The sequence below is a fragment of the Schistocerca americana genome, chromosome X, assembly GCF_021461395.2.
Source record: "Schistocerca americana isolate TAMUIC-IGC-003095 chromosome X, iqSchAmer2.1, whole genome shotgun sequence".
NCBI lineage: Eukaryota > Metazoa > Arthropoda > Insecta > Orthoptera > Acrididae > Schistocerca > Schistocerca americana.
This window is the reverse complement of record NC_060130.1, coordinates 707,406,059-707,425,409: the sequence shown is the minus strand read 5'-3', so window position 1 is coordinate 707,425,409 and position 19,351 is coordinate 707,406,059. Positions and strand designations below refer to the sequence as shown.

Sequence of the window (19,351 nt, the reverse complement as noted above, 5' to 3'; positions counted from 1 at the left end):
CTCACCTCTTACGATGCGGTGCGGGACGCCGCACGAGCACTGCTGGTTGCCCGACTCGTAAGGGCACTGCAGCACACAGTCGTCTGACGCGCAGCCTGGAAAAGCATACTCATTTCAAAGACCTACAATTGTACATAAGCTACAACCAGGATATGTAATCGTAAACGTGAAATAGTTACAATGTAACAAAAATAATAGTCGACCATCAGAGTAGCGCTTACATCAAAATTTACCACCTCGACTCACGCACAACCTGACATACTATAGAGAGAAATAAATGAATGACCACGGGACTACAATGTTATACAGATTGATTTCCTGTTAGTTACGTATAATAATACAGGTTCATAGAATCTACTCCTGGAACAGCAAAAGTTCATTATCGAAATTCGTTCCCAAGACCTCCACGTTCTGGAAGACACTTTTTCATTCGTAAACAATATTTAAAGAGCATAGAGTTCATGGGCTCTCCACAGTGAGAACAGGTAATCCAGTTTAAAACAGCTGACATACAGAACAGTCCTACGTGCTGAACCGATACTTTCTTTCAGTTGGGTTCTACAGTCACTCCGTCGGTTTTGATGTTAAGCTTTCCTTAGAGGGAAAAATTGAGACAATTATGAGATTCAATATTATGAAAAGGATTAATTGCCATTCACCATATAACGGATATGCTGAGTCTCAGATAGGCACAACAAGAAGACTGTCACAAATAAAGCTTTCGGCCAGTAATGCTTCCGTCAGCAGTAGACGACACACACACACACACACACACACACACACACACACACACACGACTGCAGTATCACGCAACTGAAACCACACTACCACTGGCAGTGAGGTTTCAGTTGCCTGATACTTCAATCATGTGTGTGAGTTGCGTTTGCGTGTGTGTGTTTGTGTGTGTGCGTGCGTGTGGTCTATTGTTGACGAAGGCCTTACTGACCGAAAGCCTTATTTCTGACAGTCTTTTTGTTGTGTCTATCTGTGACTCAGCATCTGCGCTATATGGTGTGTAGCAACTTTCCTTTTCATAATACTGTTACATTCCATTCTGGATTTTCCATTGTTCAGTTATGAGATTCAGTGTATATCCCTCCATTGCTCTTTTTGTTCCTCCCCTCCACCTTCTCTCTCTCTCTCTCTCTCTCTCTCTCTCTCTCTCTCCCCCTCTCCCCCTCTCCCTCCTTCCCTCTGCTTTGTGCACGGCGAACGCTCGCTCGCGCCTGTGTGTGTGTGTGTGTGTGTGTGTGTGTGTGTGTGTTTTGTGTAGATAAATGAACTCACGTGACAATCAAAAAATGTACCGACGTAGATAAGGTTAAGCCAATACTTCCATAGGAAATAATCCTCGGTTTACAAACATTACTACAAATTCCAGTTTGGAATTTTTAATAATACAGAGGAAAATCTGTGAAGTTAGACGTAGGTGAATTGCCGGAGAAAGAGTCCCAAGGCTGAGTTTCGGTTTGTAAGGCAGTTGTAATGCATCGTCTAAAGTTACATATCTGGTAAATGCAGTCTGTAATACGTCTAGAAGTATTTCAGATCGCGGAATAAATGTAGCAGCAGAATGACATCAGTGGTTATTATAAGGTATTAAGTTGGCTTCTTCTGGTTAAAGTATATTAAAAAGTGGAACCTAACTCTCCATGCGAAAGGATCTCGCTTATTATATAAATCTAAAATATGTTTCTCAATTGGTCTGATGACGTACTTACGAGTTTTTGTACGACCAACGAAAACGTCTACATTAAGGGAAGTTCTTTCTAAAGTTACTTTTGATTATTTATCTTCTTATTAAAATTTCAGCTAAAATTAAATTTAAATTTGGGGTCATTCAGTATCCTGCTGAAGCTGAGTGACCATGAATGCGCAGGAACTAAGTCCTGTATGTGCACTGCTGAAGAAAGTTTCGAGAGGAAATGAAACTGATAAACGCACAAACAATGAGTGGTAATATATGTATGTTTCTTATCTATACAACAAAATTAGTTCCACTAATGAATACGTTAAGAAAACATCGTGAAACGGAATAAAAGCGTTGGGTCTTCGTGAGACGTATTTTTGAGGCAATGTATATCAGACAGCCTTAACCTAAATCTACATCCCGTTACTTCTTCTTCTAGGGGTAAGGAATGCTCGCTTCCCAGTAGCTGAGTTTGCACAAGGGAAGTACTAAAAAATCGGTGACATTTCCAATAGTCGGATGGCTGAAAGCCTAAGCGCTTTCTTGTTTTTCAATTGCAAAGGCGATAAAATATATAAATCGTTTTATTGGTCGTATTATGAATGGAATATCGCACCAGGATAGTACAGAAAGATCTCTATGATTTTGATTTTCACTGTGTTCCTGAGATATAGCCGTGATTGTGCACCACTAGGTCCGTGGTTCGTCCGGTGTGAAGCTCCAGAGTACATGAGCAATATGCTCCAGAAACGTTGGCGTTTTAAGTTATAAGGGCTGCTTTACTGCACTCAAAACACTCCTAACTACAAAATCCATATACCGTCTACATCGCTACTATGATCCAACATGGTATCAAAGAGTCATTCCACACTCATTGCAGGCCAGATTCTGATAGAATCTGAAATCGTGGCAATTACAATAAACATTCCTGCATTTGGAAAGTTGTAGAGTGGAAGTCCAAACCCTATCCAGTACCCTTCAAAATCGTTTGGAAGAGCAGTTTGACCATCGCCTCGGTGAATACCTAGGGGGATTTAGAAAGGGTAGTTCCTGTGTAGAACAGATTATGGATTTGAAAAACATCGGAAGGAACTATTTCTCAAGAAGCAAAAATTTTGTCGTAATCTTTGTGGGCCTCAAGAAATCCCACTACTCCGTACACAGCCAAACACTCTTTGATACAAGAGGAGAATTCAGCACAGACAAAAAACACTTTAGTATTGAATAAAGAAATACTGACAAAAACGAAGTATTGAATAAAATTCTGCGGTAAAACTTCGAAACCGTTTGAAATAAAATCTGGCGTAAGGTAAGTTAAAAGCCTCTCCTCATTGTTCTTCAGCTGCTATGGAATATGGGTAAGCAATCTTAGGCTTCAAGAAAAAGAAATCCAAGAAACCACACTGATATATAAAAACTCGAGCGTCAGACCCAATAGTGTAGCCCTTGCAGATAATTTAGTAACATTTTCCGAAGATATCGTTACAGCAACTGACCAAATAAACCTGTTGAAAAAGACGGTAAAAAAGGTTGCATTAGAAATTTCTTTCGAGAAGACAGAATTCATAATGAGCAATAAAACTTCTCCAAAATTACAAAGCAGAAGATGCGGTAGAATCAACAGAGTGAAAAATGTGAAGATTTAGGGGAAATAATGTAGCCGAACGGTCTAGGTAAAAAAGAAACAAAAACGGAGCTCAGGAAATGGGAGTGGCTTATCAATTAGGGAACCACTTTATAGTAAAATCCCGCACTGTAAACAATCTCACAAAACTAGAGTAGCTTTATGCAGTGGGATGTTTAGTTCTCGACGAAAAGGGAGAAAATGAAGAGTTAGAGACAAAGGAAATGAGACTTCTACGGAAAATACTCGGTCCAACAAAATATGAGAGTGCGTGGATGAGAAAACGAAATGAAGAAAAGTACCCAAACTGAAAGACGATTTGATGCTCTCAGGAAAATGAAAATTTCTTTTATCATTACTTGTTTCGAATGTACCTGGAGAAATTGACTAAAATAAAAATGTATGACCAATTCCAAAAAAATATCCCAAAATGTATGTCGTTAGAATCAAGAGAGTGAAGAAGTTCACTGCGAAACGCTCCAACGGGTCATGTCATAAATGTACTCTCAAGATATATTTTTCCATATCACACTTACATGAGCAGAGTTAAAAAAGTTCATCCAGTAGTAAAGATTTCGGTATTCCCTAGTTCCTCTGAAAATGCTGAAGACGAATGTCGGGATGGTTCCTTTGAAATGGGCTTAGCCGATTTCGTGCTTCATTCTTGTCCAATATATTTGTCTCTATTGACATTGACATCAACGGAAAGCTGAACATTTGTCTCTCGTCATTAGTGTTACATTCATTTGCAGAATGCTAAAAAAAATTAAACATTTTTTTGTGTTCTTAAGAAGAATAGTGAATTTAATTATAAGGACGGTCTTGAAAATTGTAACTGCTGTACACGTAGCCGTCACGTCGGCCGTGTATCAGTTACGTAATACGAGCAAACGTAAGGAAACAACATTTTAGACAACTTTGTAATGTTCAGCGTATGATACTGAAAGGGACAGATTTTTTTTTTTTCGGAACGTAAAGAGATTCCGCATGCGTAAATTTCAGTAACCAACCGGACATATTTTTTCGGAGGGTTATCACTCGAAAAGATCAAAGGAAATGAACGACGCTGGTACAGTTACTCACCTGCAATCACTGGCTGCGGCTGCTCACAGAGTGTCCCAGAAAACCCGGGAGGACACAAGCACGAAAACGACACAGAGCCCACGTGACTGTAAAAAAAAGACAATTAAATGCTTACTAAGGATGCTTTAGAACTCCTTATAACAGGGAAAACGTAAATCGAAAGCTGTTAGCATAGGGTGTTTTAAATTATTCGCTTTTAATTTACTTAACTGTGATTGAAAGGGCGTGAAATAAAATCATGAATAATTAAGTAATTACCTTCGATGTTTCAGCAAGTTAACCACTGAATATTTTGTCAGGTATTCTGGACAATGCCATTATGCAAGTAAGTTCGTGTTTCATGGATTATTAAAGACATTAAGTGTATGGGTTTGACATACCTAACTTATTTCTTCCGTTCCGAAAGCCAGTACGTATGGTGAACATAACAGGAAAAAGTAAAATTAAAGTGAGGCATTCATAATACTTATGAATAAAGTATTCTTCAGCAAAAGCCATAGTTTTAACAACTCGTTTACCATTACGCATATATAGGCATTACAATGATCCTGTTACATATCTTGGAATACTAACCGATAGTGTGAGGAATGCCAATTATTACATATGTGTAGCCCTTCTAGGGTGTAGTACAACTATAAAAGCGGAGTCATTATCTGGCTGTTTTTTATAAACAACAGCAATAAAAAGTAAACTAGGACGAATCAGTTCAAGACTTAAAAACGTTCGTCTATTTCGATTGCTAATGAGAATGATAGGATTTATAATTTCATGTGAGGTTCAACAATAGGAACGATGCTTCCAGTAGAACCGAAGTGAATTGGTCATAGCCTCCCGAATAACGCATATCTGATCATGTACACATTTTAGGCACAAGTTCTTTAAGTAAGTCTGTAGTGATTTCGTCTCTGTCAACCATGTTCAATATTCAGGTCTCAGAGCGCTACTGGGGGAGGAAAGAAATATGGAAATACCAAACACACAACACATTATCGTGTGTAATGTGCTGTAGAAAAACCGTTGGCATCCAAAACACCTTCCAGTTGTCTCTGAATTTATAAATACAAGCCCTAAATGGTTTTCGATGGACTCTCATGAAATTCTTCGTGCAAAATAGCGGCAAGTTTAGGTAACGATTTTGGACGTGGATAGGTATCGCGCAACCTTCTCTCCAAAGTAGATCACAAAGGTTCAATAATATTGCATCTGGTGACAGTGGAGGCCAGGGGAGATGCGAAAAATCATTCTTGTGTTCAGAAAACCAGTCTTGGACGATGCGAGGTGCATGAACAGGGACCGTGTCATTTTGGAACACAGCGTTACAATTGGGGAACAAAGATTGTACCATGGAATGGTCCTGATCAGTCAAAGTGGTCACATAATCCATGGCAGCAGTGTGACCATGGCGCCAATAAAATATCACGTTATGGCTGCCCAAATCATCACCGAACCCCCGCCACGTTTCATCTAGGGATGTAAACTCGGCCAGAAGTTAGAAACATTGTGAAATAAGGCTCGTCTGACCAAATGATATTTTCCATTGCTCCAGAGTTAAGGTTTTATGGATTCGAAACAACGTTTCCCTGTTCGTGACATGTGCATAAGTAATGCGTAGTTTTGAATTTGCGGCTCGCCCTGCTATTTCTTGCTTCTGGAGTTCCCAAAATGTTTTTAAGCTGTCAGGATTCGCTAGTACGACATTCAGTTCTGCAGTTACACTTGCAGCTGGCGTTCTTTGGCTTTTCGTAATACTGCTCTTCAATGACAGTCCGTCACGATCACTCGATCCACACTTTCGTCCGTTTTGTGACTTAACAAATGATTCTTTTCCGCTGTCTCTGTTAGCAGTATAACTCTTCGGTACATTGCCGCTTAAAACACCAAAACATCTCTTCTACCTTGGTCTCAGAAATACTCACCGTACGAACACAGACAAAACGTTCAAATTCCCTTAACCCCTACGTAATGTACTGACAACTACACAGAACGCTGTTCTTATTACGACACCTGCAACGTACTGAGGACGTTGCACAGTTGCCGATCGTGGTCAAATACAACATCGCAACCTGCAAGCTTGTCTAGCATCTGTATTTACGTTAAAGTGGTGTTTCCATACTTTTTTCCAATCGCTGAATGTCACGAACACTATCGCTTAGTGAACTTAAAGACAGAACGGCAAGAAAAGTCATTTTAGTCGAGGGTATTTATCTTCTCTGTAGAAGAAACTAAAGCCTTCAAGATATATTTTATCTCAAGTAGCTCCAAACTGCACCATTTTGAAAATCACAGACATCAGTTGGTCGTACTGTATAGAAGCCTGCGTGTAGTCTGCTGCCATCACATCTTGTCTTAGCAACACATGATTGAGTCAGTCTAAACCTAAAATATTATTCCGCGTTTTAAATTTTAAAGAAAATAAAAATATTTATACGTCAATAATAAGGAAATATGGCAAAATGGTTATACTATAGTTCTCTCACACATAGCAACTAAAGTTCTTAGCTCTATACAAGTCATTGGTAACTTAGTCATCTGTAGTAAGAAAGAGGCTACATCTTACTTCAGTTCCATTACTAGACCGTGAAAACAATTTAGTATCTACAACTGATATCTGTAAGAATTCTAAAGTTTCACATAGTTGTCATATAAACTTCCTATAGTCTATGGACAGATCTTTAAAGATCGCCGTGTTAAAACACTTCACATTCGTTTTATCTATAAACTCTGTGCAGATTATACATGAAATTACTGTTCCAGAAATTTAACAAGCGGTTAACATACAGTGAAACTGACACCTGAACCAAATAACGAACAAAAATAAATGACAAACTAGCAGAGGAAGTGAATGTTCGTGACGAAGTGAGACTTCCTTTTCTTTAATAACATATTCCGCATCTTTTCCGCCACAATCTTATAGCAGACATATTACAACACTTAAATGTATGACAGGTTTTTAAAATCCCCTAGTTCGGTATGTTATCACTCAGTACGGCTTTCAATGTTACTGTTCATTGTTGATTGAGGAAAAGAGAGCGATGGACGTAACATCGGATTCCAAACGTGTTACTACCTGGTCATGTAGTGTGGCAGATGGTTTGCGTGCGAACTCAGCAACTAACTTTCATTACAGAGTTAAGGTTATGTGGTCAATATACAGACTCATACATGTATAATACGAAACAAAGACGTTTTGTAAGGCAGTGAGCAATATGACCGAAATGTTTGGTACAATCGACAATCAAATGGTTCAAATGGCTCTGAGCACTATGGGACTTAACATCTGAGGTCATCAGCCCCCTAGAACTTAGAACTACTTAAACCTAACTAACCTAAGGACATCACACACATCCATGCCCGAGACAGGATTCGAACCTGCGAGCGTAGCGGTCACGCGGTTCCAGACTGAAGCGCCTAGAACCGCTCAGCCACTAGCGGCCGGCAGCGATAATCAAAAAATAACGTTTACAGTACTGTACAAATGAAAAATTATGTGATTTGAAACACGAAATAATGATTAAATGCTGACAGAAATCGGATAATTAATTGCATAATGTATGGATATAAAGTAGATGTAGCCTAAAATCCTGAACTTAAAAATAGACTGTTGTAAAGAATGAATAACACTTCGAAGAAGCCAAGACTCTTCATACAGTTTTGAACTTGACCATAGAGCATTTAGTCTGACTAGAAGTGAAGGACATGAAATTTTTTCTTTAGAAATGAAACTAAACAGCAGCTCTACATTATAACAAAATGAAAGTGTTAGATGACAGACATACAATAAAAGTTCAATACCATGAGTAATTTTAGATAAATGATTACTATTTCTTTTCATATATTTACAAATAATTTTTATTCCAATATTAGCGAGCAGGTGGACAGATCAAATTAATAATATCTCTTGTTTACCTCTTCTTCGGCAGGCTCTAAGAGAAGCTGCTAACGGCGCAGGATGGAAACGCTTGACTCATGCGGTGAGGTTGCTCAGCAACGAGCACAGCGACTTGTGATGATGATGATCAGATTTGTACTTTCCACACCCTAATATTACTTTACATTGGATTGGCAAAATGAATAGTCGCATATCACGAAGCTCTAGAAACAGTTTTATGTACAGTATTAAACTTTCAAACAGATACATAGGCCTAGGTGTAAATGTCACAACACAGTTTCTAAGAATATGAAATCCTTTATGCATATGTACGTCATTACGTTAATGCTATATCAGTAACAATGTTAGACCACTCAGGACCCGTCTCATAGACGAATATCTTCAAGAGCTAGTAATTGATCCGATGGAGAGACGAGCTTCATTTGCCGAACAAAATTTTACGACTGTCTGTGGCGTTCTCAAGGGAGCCGTGTTACTCTGGAAACTCTTCTCGGCCGGCCGGGATGCCGAGCGGTTCTAGGCGCTATAGTCTGGGACCGCGTGACCGCTACGGTCGCAGGCTCGAATCCTGCCTCGGGCATGGATGTGTGTGTGATGTCCTTAGGTTAGTTGGGTTTAAATAGTTCTAAGTTCTAGGGGACTGATGACCTCAGAAGTTAAGTCCCATAGTGCTCAGAGCCATTTGAAACTCTTCTTCCTCGGCACATGACCTGTTCAGAATTGCTTTTTATGAGTAATGCCAATCAAATTATGATAGGATGATATGTATACGTACACCGCTATAAGTCCTGTATTTCTAGTTCTGATAATTGCACTCTTTGTTGAGACATCAACAATTCACTTCGCATTTACGCTACTGGGAAAACATGAGGATTTACAGTACACTATACGGACTTGTGTTAAACTTATCAGGATTGTTAGTGTTGTACTTTCCAATTTATAGTAACTTTGAACTTAAAATCTTTGTTTCATATCTTTATTTTGGTAATTTTTCGTAATGTTCAACATATATGTTTCTGGGTTATTGTTATTATTATGGTATATTTTTCTCACTGTACGCAGAGTAGCGTAAAAATAGGTCATAAGATAATCATGGTAATTTTTTTGCAGACAGAACCCTGAGCTACTAGTAATTCATGGTAATTTATGGAAAATTTGAGGTTGTAGCAGTGGGCTCTAGACATAACAACATGCTATATGACGAAAATTTGATCCATTTTTGAGTATGCCATGAATAATCAACCCCTAAAATCAGGAACATCGTTCAGTTACTTATTATCCAAAACTGAAGCGTAATCGAGAAATGTAAAAAGTGTTTGCTACTTCAGGTGTTACGACGATTAGAGAGAGAGAGAGAGAGAGAGAGAGAGAGAGAGAGAGAGAGAGAGAGAGAGGGAGAGAGAGAGAGAGAGAGAGAGAAAAGGATTAGAATATCAGAAGCCTGGCATTTTCTTGATTTTTTCCAGTCGATTTTATGTTTCGAATATTGTTTTCTTTGCTGTAACAATTTGTAACCTGTCTTAGTGTAAATATCATGTACTCCCTTCGAATCACTTCACTGTCTTGGTTTGCATAGGTTAAAAAATACACGAGGGCCGGTGTAAATAAACAGCGCTCCGTGTGTTATCAGTGATCAAAGCTACATGCCAAATAAAATCGACGACTGCATTGATATGTTTTGTACTTGTGTCAGTATACAATGGAAGTTATGGAGACGCGTTATGATTCACGCAATTTCGTTGGCGACAAACTGTAACTAACGACAGGAGCTGTGTGTTGTATCTCTGTTTCACATGGCGCCCATAAGTTCGGTTTCCACCAATATGAGCAACATTTCGTCTATACCTACACTTAGACATATGTTTTTGGAGCCAAGAGAAGTCGCGACATTTGCATTCTTCACCCATCACAGCTACTTTCAATTTGAGCAGATAAAAGGGTGTCACACACAGTGAAGTGCTGAAATTCGCTTGCTAAGCAATTAAGGGCCGTCCCGCTGATGCCCCCTAAAGTGTTTTTTTAGCTTTAGGCACTAATCGATTCAGATAACGTTTACACAGGAGAAGTGATAGGACGTCACAGTCACAGCCGAGGGAGATTTTAATTTAGAGAAAATGGTAGGTCTGCATCGTCCACACGAAGATTAATTCTGACCAGTAACAAAAAAACTGAAACACTGGTGTCTAATAATGTGCAGAAACATTTTCGTTTAATATATTATTGTTGGTGTTGCCTTATAATGCCGTCACAAGGGAGTTCAAGTCTCCTGACCCGAACCACATCACGACACCGAAACCGAACAGCTCTTGTCAGTGCGCCGAGCCATGGATCTGTCTTTCGCAACGGCGGGTAGGCTCTGCCTGACACATTTACGATGCAGAGAGCCTCTGTCTCCAGTCCCAGACGGCACCAACAAGGCCGACAGTATTCTAGCCGGCCACACGACGGACGAACGACAGGCGACAGGGCTGCTCATTCCAAAGGCGACAAACGTCTGCAACCTATACATCGCCTCACGTAAAAGTATCATCGGCCCACAAGTAATAATTAACGCACAATTTATCTTTCAAAAATGTTCAGATGTGTGTGAAATCTTATGGGACTTAACTGCTAAGGTCATCAGTCCATAAGCTTACACACTACTTAACCTAAATTATCCTAAGGACAAACACACACACACACACACACACACACACACACACACATGCCCGAGGGAGGACTCGAACCTCCGCCGGAACCAGCCGAATTTATCTTTCACCCAGATGTACCGGATACTACCGGCTGACCCATAGATGTACAATCACATTTCTAAAACAAAAACGATGGGTAAACAGAATTTGAAAATCTAGTAGTCTCTAACGGGTTAGGTGGATACCTGTGAGGCTATGTTGACGACAAAGTGGTCCTTTTAGAAGCCGCCATATTGGACGCAACGCGTAATTTTTAAATGGAAAAGTGGCCATGTGAGGTACCAAGCACATAAAGGTTTTCAGGGGAAAACTAACGATGGTATTCATTTGAGCACAGCTCTATTCATTCTCGAGCTATGACCGATGTTTCATCCTTATAGGTTACTTTAAATCTGACAGAGCCAGCAGAAGCCAAACACTTTCAGATCCTATTGAGTTCAGGAGAGAGGAGCACCCATTTCATAGCAGAGGGTTTCAACCATCGTCACTCTGATAGAGATATTATAACCCAATGTGCAGTGGTGAAACACTTCATTAAATTCCGTGAAACTGTCTCCGTCGCGAGAAACTGGACGATCGATAACGACTACGGATGTAGCCACAAGAACCGCAGTTTTAAGATCGTTAGGGAAGTGTATATAGCGCAACAGTCGCCGCGTCTCACCGATTGAGATGACGCACTGGAGTCGCATTCATGACGACGACGATTCAAATCCGCGTCCGACATCCTGATTTAGATTTTCCACGATTTCCCTAAACCGCTCGAGGGAATTTCCGCGATGGTTCGTTTGAAAACTCACAGCCGATTGCCATCCCCATCCTTGAAATAATACGAGCTTGTGTTCGGTCTCTATTGACCTCGATGTCGACGGAACTTTAGAGCCTGATCTTTCTTTCTTCCTTTGATTTCGGCGTATGTCGCAGGAATTCAGCCCTACGTCGCCTCAAGGAGCTGGCTGTTGATGGTTGTGCTATTATTCCGGTACGTGAACTAGTTTAAGTCTTTCAGGAACGGGGTAAACATATTACACAATCTAGCAACGTAATGGACACTACGTGGAGCAGATCCTGTAGCCTTTATGTGTTATCACCGTCTGCCTTGTTCTGTACAAAATGGGACATAACTTGAAAATGGCTAAAGCTATGGTCAAATGATAGATATCATAGCTTTACTTGTGTAGTTCTGTATCTGTTCGATACATCACATAAATCCCCATTTCCATTTTTTCCACTCGTCCATTACAGGGTGCCTAAAGGATGCTGTCTTCTTTGGATAGCTATACAACAATTCCAGCAAATCACTTGAATAGTTTTTATTACAATAAAGTAAACTGACAGTACTTAACTTTGATTTACAAGAACCTTTGCTATATGCAATGTTCATGCAAGTTTGACCTACAGTTTGTGGATCACTAATAACGGCTACCATACTGATCTCTTCTAAGGCGTGGTTTCTACTAGTGTCCATCTTCTACTGTCACTTTACTGTCCAGCTAAGGCTAAACTTTTTTTTTCCTTTATTGTAATTTCATGCCTCATACAAGGCAGGCCAGCAGTGGCCTACACACGCCACTCTTCGGCCAAGAGATACAACAGATAGACATAGAAGACAGAGAACATAAAAAGCATGGTAATACATGAGGAACATTACGTGATAGATTAGAATCCGTTCGATGGAAGGCACGGTATGTAAAGGTGGTCACCAGTAGAACAGACGAAGACATCCAGTTGGAGACATGAACGGAGGAGGACACTGAGGAAAACACTGTAACACTAAACGGAGAACACTGATGCACGGAAACACTGGTGACGATCATCGCTGAACCACTCACAAACACACCGATGAAGGGGGGGGGGGGCTGCCTCAAGGTGGAAGGGAGAAGTAGGAGGGCGGGAAGGAGGGGGGGGGGATGGAGCCAGTGGGAGAATGAAGGGAGAGAGGGGGGAGAGAAAGGAAGGTGAGGGGGGATAGAGGGGGCCCTGGGGGAAAAGGGGGGAATGGGAGGGGAGAGTCAGAGCTGGTAGGAGGGGTAGATGGAGGCAACAAGGACATCATCAGGGAAGGGGAGTTGGCAGAAGCCACATTGGGCAAGGGTATGGAGGGTGCGAAGATGGAGAGTAGGTGGCATGCAAGGATACAGGAGCGGCAACGGGCCGGGATGGGAGAGATAAGTGGATGTGGGGGATCGAGCTTGCGGGAGGTGTAAAGGATCCGTATCCAGCTAAGGCTGGCAAGACCGATGCTTATGTTCTCTTGGGGTAGAGGCCGCTCCTGTCATGGTGCGGTCCTAATCAGTGCACCATTGGCCGACGTCGTCTCACAGCCTTCTCCACTCTAGCATTCTTCATCTTCTTGGTACGCCGGAACAAAAATTACGAATTACATTCAACGTGGCAGCCAAAAGTGGCCACCATGTTGGTATCACAGCATAACAGGCTTTCCCCCTCTCCCATCTTGTACTACCTGACTTTGAACTTCCATTTATCCACCTGTCTTTGTTTTAGAATGGTTCTTTTACACCTATAGGCCACTGTGTAGTTTAATCTCTTTTTTTCAGTAAAATGCATAAAGTTATTTTAATATATGCAGTTCCATATTAGTAACTATTTCTTGATGTAAGGTGTTCCCAATCATCTAAATTAAATATTTTGCAATTTATTATCAGCAGACGAGTGTTCAGATATTAAAAACTACTGATAGGATAGAAGAGCCAATACAAAATAGTGTCCAAACTCTATAACCGGAAAATATCTAAAATAAAACTTGCACATAAGAAAAACCGTAAATATGTTCCACAACAGCAAAACAGTTAATAGGGATATGGTTGTCCCTTACTGCCCAACTTGTTTTTTAGTAGTGATTTGACATTCTCTGTGATTTGTCTCAACATTACCTTGGGCTGTGAATTTCATTCTTAGAATGTAGCTTTGTGGAAGCCTATGTGTTTTTTGCTGGTGTCTAAAGGACTATAATTCGTTTCTGGGGGAAGAAAGATTAAGGTGTGATGTACTGTCGACAACATGCACAAATAGAACAAAGAAATCGACAGTGCCGTTTTCAAAAGAACCGTTCTTCCTTTCGCCTTAAAATTTACAGAAAATATGAAAGTTTTTAATAGTAATGGCCAGATTCTTTAAGAAATCAGGTCTACCCGAATGCGTCCGGCGTTGCCCCACTGCCCCGTCTCTCGGTACCATGCCTTAGCAATTCACATGATAAGAATGAGACTGTAAATCCAGTGTTTCGTTATCTCACTCATGGTTCGCCGCAGGACACTTCCTTGTCCTCTAACATAATTTTATATAAAATAAAGCTTTATTCAGCTGAAACACGCCAAGTTCTGTCATGGTATAGATTCAATGATAGACTGTAGGCACTCCTGAATCAGGTGTTTTTCAGACATTAGAAAGACAAAAAAAAATGGTTTAAATGGCTTTGAGCACTATGGGACTTAACTTCTGAGGTCATCAGTCCCCTAGAACTTAGAACTACTTAAACCTAACTAACCTAAGGACAGCACACACATCCATGTCCGAGGCAGGATTCGAAACCGCGAACATAGCGGTCACGCGGTTCCAGACTGTAGCGCCTAGAACCACTTGGCCACTCCGGCTGGATTAGAAACACAGATACATCTTATCAGCAAGAGGAGCTTGTGTACTGATGCACTGTGGTGTTAAGGGTGCATTACTTTTCTTTACCCTAGTTGTGTAAAACTAAATTTTATATTCCTAGTGATAAAATACAAAGTGACGTTCGAACGGCAAAATATTTTCACTAACCAGGGTGTTTCATAGACAATTATTAATCCTCAACACTGAATCATCAAGTATAGAAATGTTATAACAGTGAAAGAAAGATTCACGTGGCATAGTTATCTGCGAGATGCAGAGGGGCTACACAATGGATGCAGACATCTTGCTTCACGCATATGTTCCTCATTGTTCGCAATTTCTAAATATTCTTTCGTAAGATCATGTATTTATTATATGTGCTTGTGGAGAATGTATGTGAGTGTATTCTTCCACTTGTGCCGATGTCGAAGGGAGGGGGTGGAAACCGAAGCGCCTCCATCTGACAGACGCGTCATATATCCAGACGCCATGGGACACGTTGGAGTAATTTGCTTCCTGTTTTTGTGTCGAATCTATACTCTTTCTCTTAATGTTAGACCAAGAAGTGACTTCAGGAAACTCATCTCAGCTACTTCAATTCTTTGTTCCTCTTCTTTCCTTAGAACCACGTTTTTACTACCACGCTAAAGGCAGGCTTAGCCACCACATTGTGTAGTCTTAGTGTTATCTCTCGTCTCATCATTCTGTCAAGATATCCCTTCATGCAATCATTTATATCATTATGTTTTTCTATATTTTTAACCACACCTGAGCTGGTTTTGTGTATTGATATGTCTGTTCCAAGATATTTAAATTAATTTACCTGATCTTATTGCTCACTACTATTTTTGCTTTTTTTTTATTGTTGCTTGGTTTACTGATTTGGGGGAGGGGACCAAACAGCAAGATCATTGGCCACATCAGATTTGGGAAGAATGAGGAAGGAAATCAGCCATGCCCTTTCAAAGGAACAATCCCGACATTTCCTGGAAACGATTTAGGGAAACCACTGAAAACCTAAATCAGGATGGCCTGACAACGGTCTGAACTGTTGTCCTCCCGAATGCGGGTCCACTGTGCCACCACTTTCAGCCTCTTTTTATATATTTCCCTTCCATTGCCATTACTTTTATTTACAAATTTATTCATTCAAACGGTTTGTAATGCAATATCAGGTTAAACACATTTTCTTGTAAAGCGTTGTTGAGAGGTGACAAAGCACACTCTCACTTTAACAACATTGTCGGTCATTTTAACATTCATATTTTAGGACATACTTTCAGTGGTCCTTAGTACCACATTTGCTATGTGTGGTTAGTAAATTTGCCTACATGAGGAAATTGTGGGCAGAATTTTCTTCTAACTACATGTGTAACCAATACAGAGCTTGTACCAGGGGGATTGTAATGGAGGCGACCGAGAACAGGGAACGAGATGAATTGGGGGCCGTAAATGCTGAGTGCAGTGTCTGGGCTGTGCGAGTGATTCTGGGAAACAGTGTTCTGTGGTTCTTATCTGACAGGGACTTCTGGCCGAAGAACTCTCCTCTTTCCACTTAGGGTCAGACAGAAGGGTGCTGGTTCACAAAACATTTTACCTGGGCCAGGCACCAGTCCATCATGGAAGACAGCTGGATGGCTGGAAGTGGGTGGAAGAAGCCATTTAAGAGAGACTGCTGTAAACTGAGCTTTCGTGCAAACGGTGGGAAGGTCATGAAATTTCATGCAGTCTCACGTTAGAAGCTGGGACGATACGGACATAGTGGCTGGCATACGCATATAGTGGAGGTGGGATTCTTAATGGAAATGGTCAGCCTATAAAGATCAGATCACTCTGTAAATAAGGGACTGTGGTCCCGTCTAGATAGATGCTTTTTGTCAAAAGATGGCCATGCTTACCATGAGAACAACGCCTAGAATCTTCTTTTTTCGAAGAAGAGAGATTTGGTGTCGCTGATTGGCTCCTCTCAAGATATCCAAAGTAGAGGCTTGCTCCCCCAGCGTCGGAACCCCTGTGCTGTGTCTGGATTGGCTACCGGGCTAACAGAACAGTCAAGTGCAGTGATTCAATGAGCAGAGGATAGTACGATTGTTTTGTTCTATGTGGGGTCGTTTCCTTTCCTAATTGGGCTCCCACACCCGGGTTTCACGGAAAGTGGTTGAAGTTCTTTTGGGACCTTTATCTTCTGGTCCTCCCAGTTGGAGAACTTCAGGTCTTTCCCTGGTGGGTGAGACTTCTTGTCTGTATCCCGGTGTGGCCTGAGAGATTGTGACAGTTTCCAACTGTACCGTTCGTGGAAATACATATTATCTTGGACATATCGTGCGTAAGAAGGTGAACTTATTCGTCCTGAGTTGGCCGTCTGATGTTTGACAATTCTAGCACACACTGTCGAGCCTGTGAGTCATATTGGTTTGTCCAGACCAGTGAATGGGCGCACCTCACACTGACGTATACCGGGATTTCAGGACACTGATAGCGAAGTTTCCCGCATTCCGATAATCAGAAAGCCAGACCGCGTATTTCGCGTATTTTCGTGTCCGCATAAGAATAATACAGCTGCCGCAGCGACCGCTTCTCGCCCACAGCGCATTGTTTTCCGCTTCCGCCTGAATGAAGGTGAAAGGGTAACGTACTGCTCCATTGGCGTAGGGTTGTTAAATGATGTTACAGCTCCTTGTTCTCTAGTGAACCACAGTTTGTTATATAGTTGCTCGTAGTTTGTCCATTTGAACAGGGTTGGGTCTCACAGTGATTTCGTGTAAACGTAGTCAGATTGCGTTGTAAAACGGATTATTTCAGAGGAGAATTTGTGTAGCTTCCACCTCATTGTATGCTTTGCCTATTAGACACCATTCCGTATGTGATTTGTGTTTCTCATTTTTGTGTAAGATTTATCAGCTAGCTGCACTTACTAAAGGTTGAATAATACTTGTCATTATTTTGTAAATTTATATATGCCACTGTTCTCATTCATACTCCCTCTACTATTCACTGCTTTTATTTTATTGTGGTGGTACATGAGTAGCTTCACTCAGACATATATTTATGTTTAAAGTGAGCGACGGCTTGCAATTAGCACCCCTTGGCCGGGTTCACGAATCATGGCACTTTTGTGAGGTAGTTAATGCGTTATCTTGCGGAATAGCTGCGGTTTTTTTTTTTTTCGAAGTGCGTCGTATCTCAGTAATTTTTGGTATGTTGTAGTCATTTTATTTCATTGTGTATATTGTTATTTTTGTTATTTTTGTTATTTTTTTTCCTCCTTGTGTCTTGCCAGTGATTTCTGTGTCTCTTGTTGTCCGATGTTGCGTCGTTACTATCAGCGTTGTTCAAGCTTTTGTGGAAGAAATTTGATTACGAGGATGTGTACGACATTTAAGAGTTGGTTTTGTTTCATGGGCTTAAGCATTAATGTGTGCACTCTTCAAAAGGAGATCAGAGTAAAACTGTGGTGCGTAATGCGTTAGAGTAAGAAACTTGAGGAAGTAGCAATCGAATTGAATGCCTATGAGAAGCAAAGTTCATGTGTATTTTTGGTATGTTGTAGTCATTTTATTTCATTGTGTATATTGTTTCTATCATTTATTTTACGGAGATTTATTTTACGGAGATGTTTAATAAACTCAAGTGGCAGACTCTGCAAGAGAGGCGCTCTGCATCGCGGTGTAGCTTGCTCGCCAGGTTTCGAGAGGGTGCTTTTCTGGATGAGGTATCGAATATATTGCTTCCCCCTACTTATACCTCCCGAGGAGATCACGAATGTAAAATTAGAGAGATTAGAGCGCGCACGGAGGCTTTCAGACAGTCGTTCTTCCCGCGAACCATACGCGACTGGAACAGGAAAGGGAGGTAATGACAGTGGCACGTAAAGTGCCCTCCGCCACACACCGTTGGGTGGCTTGCGGAGTATAAATGTAGATGTAGATGTAGAAAGGCTGCGCACTGATGTCGTCCAAAATGGAACACGAGCCAGCTACTGATGCATAACAAGACAGAACGGCGGAAGAAGTTCATTTAAATCAGTCTGCAATCAGGTCACAAAATCAGGCAGAAGATTCCGATTATGAGGGTTCAGTTCACTCAGGAAATGAAAGTGAAAACAATGACTAGGCGGCTGATCATGTAGGTACTGTAAATAAGGAAAGAGGTACGGTCCGTGAAAGTAACAGTCCGATTTCGCAGACAAGGCGTCATAAAGCAGTTTAGTCGCGTGCGTCTAGTTCAGGGTACCTTACGGGAAGTGCCCAATTAGAATCGATCATTCAGTTAATGAAGGAAGCAGAAAACAGACGATAGGATACGGAAGAAAGAGACGAAAGGAAAAAGATCAAAGACTGGAGATCGTCATTAATGAAATATGGGAAATTCAGAAGCGACAAGATGAGGAGCGGTAGCCTTAACCACTTGGGCTATGCAAGCATGCTTCACGTCCAACCCAAATTACCAACCTGTCACAGGCTACATACGTAGCGGACCCTGTTCATTACCCTCATTGTTCGCAGTCTCACGCAAGAGGTCGGATGAGGAGTGCATCTGCATTGAATCATCATGCCCTCAAGATACTGTTATTTAAATGTGGGTGTCTGTTCTTTTGAACATATCCATTGTTCGACTATAGTCGAAACATCAATTTCATCATGTATATATATGGCTGCGGGATCATAAACCGACGCTGTCTGTTCTTTCGGACATATTTGAAAGAACAGATATCACACATATAAACAGATGCGCCTTGACGGCAGTTAACGATCATTGAG

At 41.0% G+C, this 19,351-nt stretch overlaps 1 protein-coding gene across 1 annotated transcript in view; it reads right to left on the bottom strand.

Annotated features, from left to right (window-relative positions):
• Nucleotides 1-19,351, bottom strand: part of LOC124556265 (latent-transforming growth factor beta-binding protein 4-like) — a 505,946-nt gene that overhangs the window by 201,046 nt on the left and 285,549 nt on the right. The window contains exons 3-4 of the mRNA XM_047130251.1: nucleotides 4,398-4,483; nucleotides 6-95 (exon numbers count right to left, since the gene is read on the bottom strand). Of these exons, the coding sequence (XP_046986207.1) occupies nucleotides 6-95; nucleotides 4,398-4,483 (176 nt within the window). The remainder of the gene's footprint in view (nucleotides 1-5; nucleotides 96-4,397; nucleotides 4,484-19,351) is intronic.